Here is a 1,124-nt window from a genome sequence, read left to right on the forward strand (position 1 = left end):
GCGCAGCAGCAGCCGAGCAGCGAGAGGAGCAGGCCGAGGAGCAGGGCTAGCAGCGCGCCCGCGCCCATCACGCCCTTGCGTTGGTTGGTTTCTGCGGGGCGGGAGAGGGGCAGCCAGGTCAGCGCAGGTCCCCCCGCCTCCTGCATTTCCTAAACCCATGTTCTCTTGCCTGCTCACCCAGGTGGCAGGCACCGGTGACCGGGTCGCAGGAGTCCTCGTGGCAGCTGCAGGCCTGGGCGCAGTCCACGCCGTGGTGCCCGGGTGGGCACGTCATGTTACAGCTGCGGGGACAGCGGGTCAGCGAGGGCCGTCACGGCCCCCACCCGCGATGTCTCCTTCCCTCCCTCCGGCTCCCTAACGCTATTCTCCAGGGACCGAAGCCCACCCCACCAGCGGGTGGGCACACGGGGTGATCAGTGTTTTGCAGGCAAGTATGAGCACCGTCAGCAGTTGTTTTCGGCCAGGCTGCCGTCCCTTTTCTGGGGAGTGACTCGTGTGGGTGGGAGAGAGCTGCAGGACCAGACCCTCGACAGTAAGTGGAGGTTCCTCCTCACGCTGCACCGGCCCTGGGTCACCTCAGGAGCCCACTGACCCCAGGCTCAGCAAACATCAGATCCAGGTCCAGGCGCAGGCTCCAAAGTGCCTGTGGTCAGTCTCCAGTGGGAGTAAGGGACCAAGGCTAAGGTGACAGCCCAGCCCTGGATCCCACCTCATCGGACCCTGAGACCTGGCCGGAAACCCCGGTTTGTGGTGCAAACCCCACGTCCCTCTCCGAGTCTCAGGGTACTCACTGGGGTCCGTGGACACCAGGGCTGCAAAGGCAGCGCCCCGACTGGAAGTCACAGTGGCCACTGCCGCAGTCAGCGCACACAAAGGCGCAATCCTCACCGTAAGTGCCATTGCTGCACTTGGTTTCACACCTTGGGACAAGGGGAGGAGGTGTCAGTAGAAATGGAGACGGACACGCGCAGCCCACAGAATCCCCCCGAAGCCCGCCGAAGTAGGCACCGGATGCTCACCGGTCTCCGATCCAGCCTGCGTTGCAGCGAGTGCACTTTCCGGTGACGTGGTTGCAGGCGTGCCCGTCGCGGCAGGGCGGGCAGCGGTGCCCGCAGCCCTCGCCG

General features: G+C 65.6%; 1 protein-coding gene across 1 annotated transcript in view; it reads right to left on the minus strand.

Moving 5' to 3' along the window:
• Positions 1–1,124, minus strand: part of Scarf2 (scavenger receptor class F member 2) — a gene marked incomplete at its 5' end in the record, with an annotated part of 4,470 nt that overhangs the window by 1,953 nt on the left and 1,393 nt on the right. Inside the window, 4 exon segments of the mRNA XM_033758561.1 lie at positions 2–91; positions 178–281; positions 792–920; positions 1,020–1,124. The exon segment at positions 1,020–1,124 is cut by the window's right edge and continues 33 nt beyond it. Of these exon segments, the coding sequence (XP_033614452.1) occupies positions 2–91; positions 178–281; positions 792–920; positions 1,020–1,124 (428 nt within the window).

Source organism: Fukomys damarensis, unplaced genomic scaffold (assembly GCF_012274545.1).
Source record: "Fukomys damarensis isolate Sample0158 unplaced genomic scaffold, DMR_v1.0_HiC HiC_scaffold_34, whole genome shotgun sequence".
NCBI classification, from domain to species: domain Eukaryota; kingdom Metazoa; phylum Chordata; class Mammalia; order Rodentia; family Bathyergidae; genus Fukomys; species Fukomys damarensis.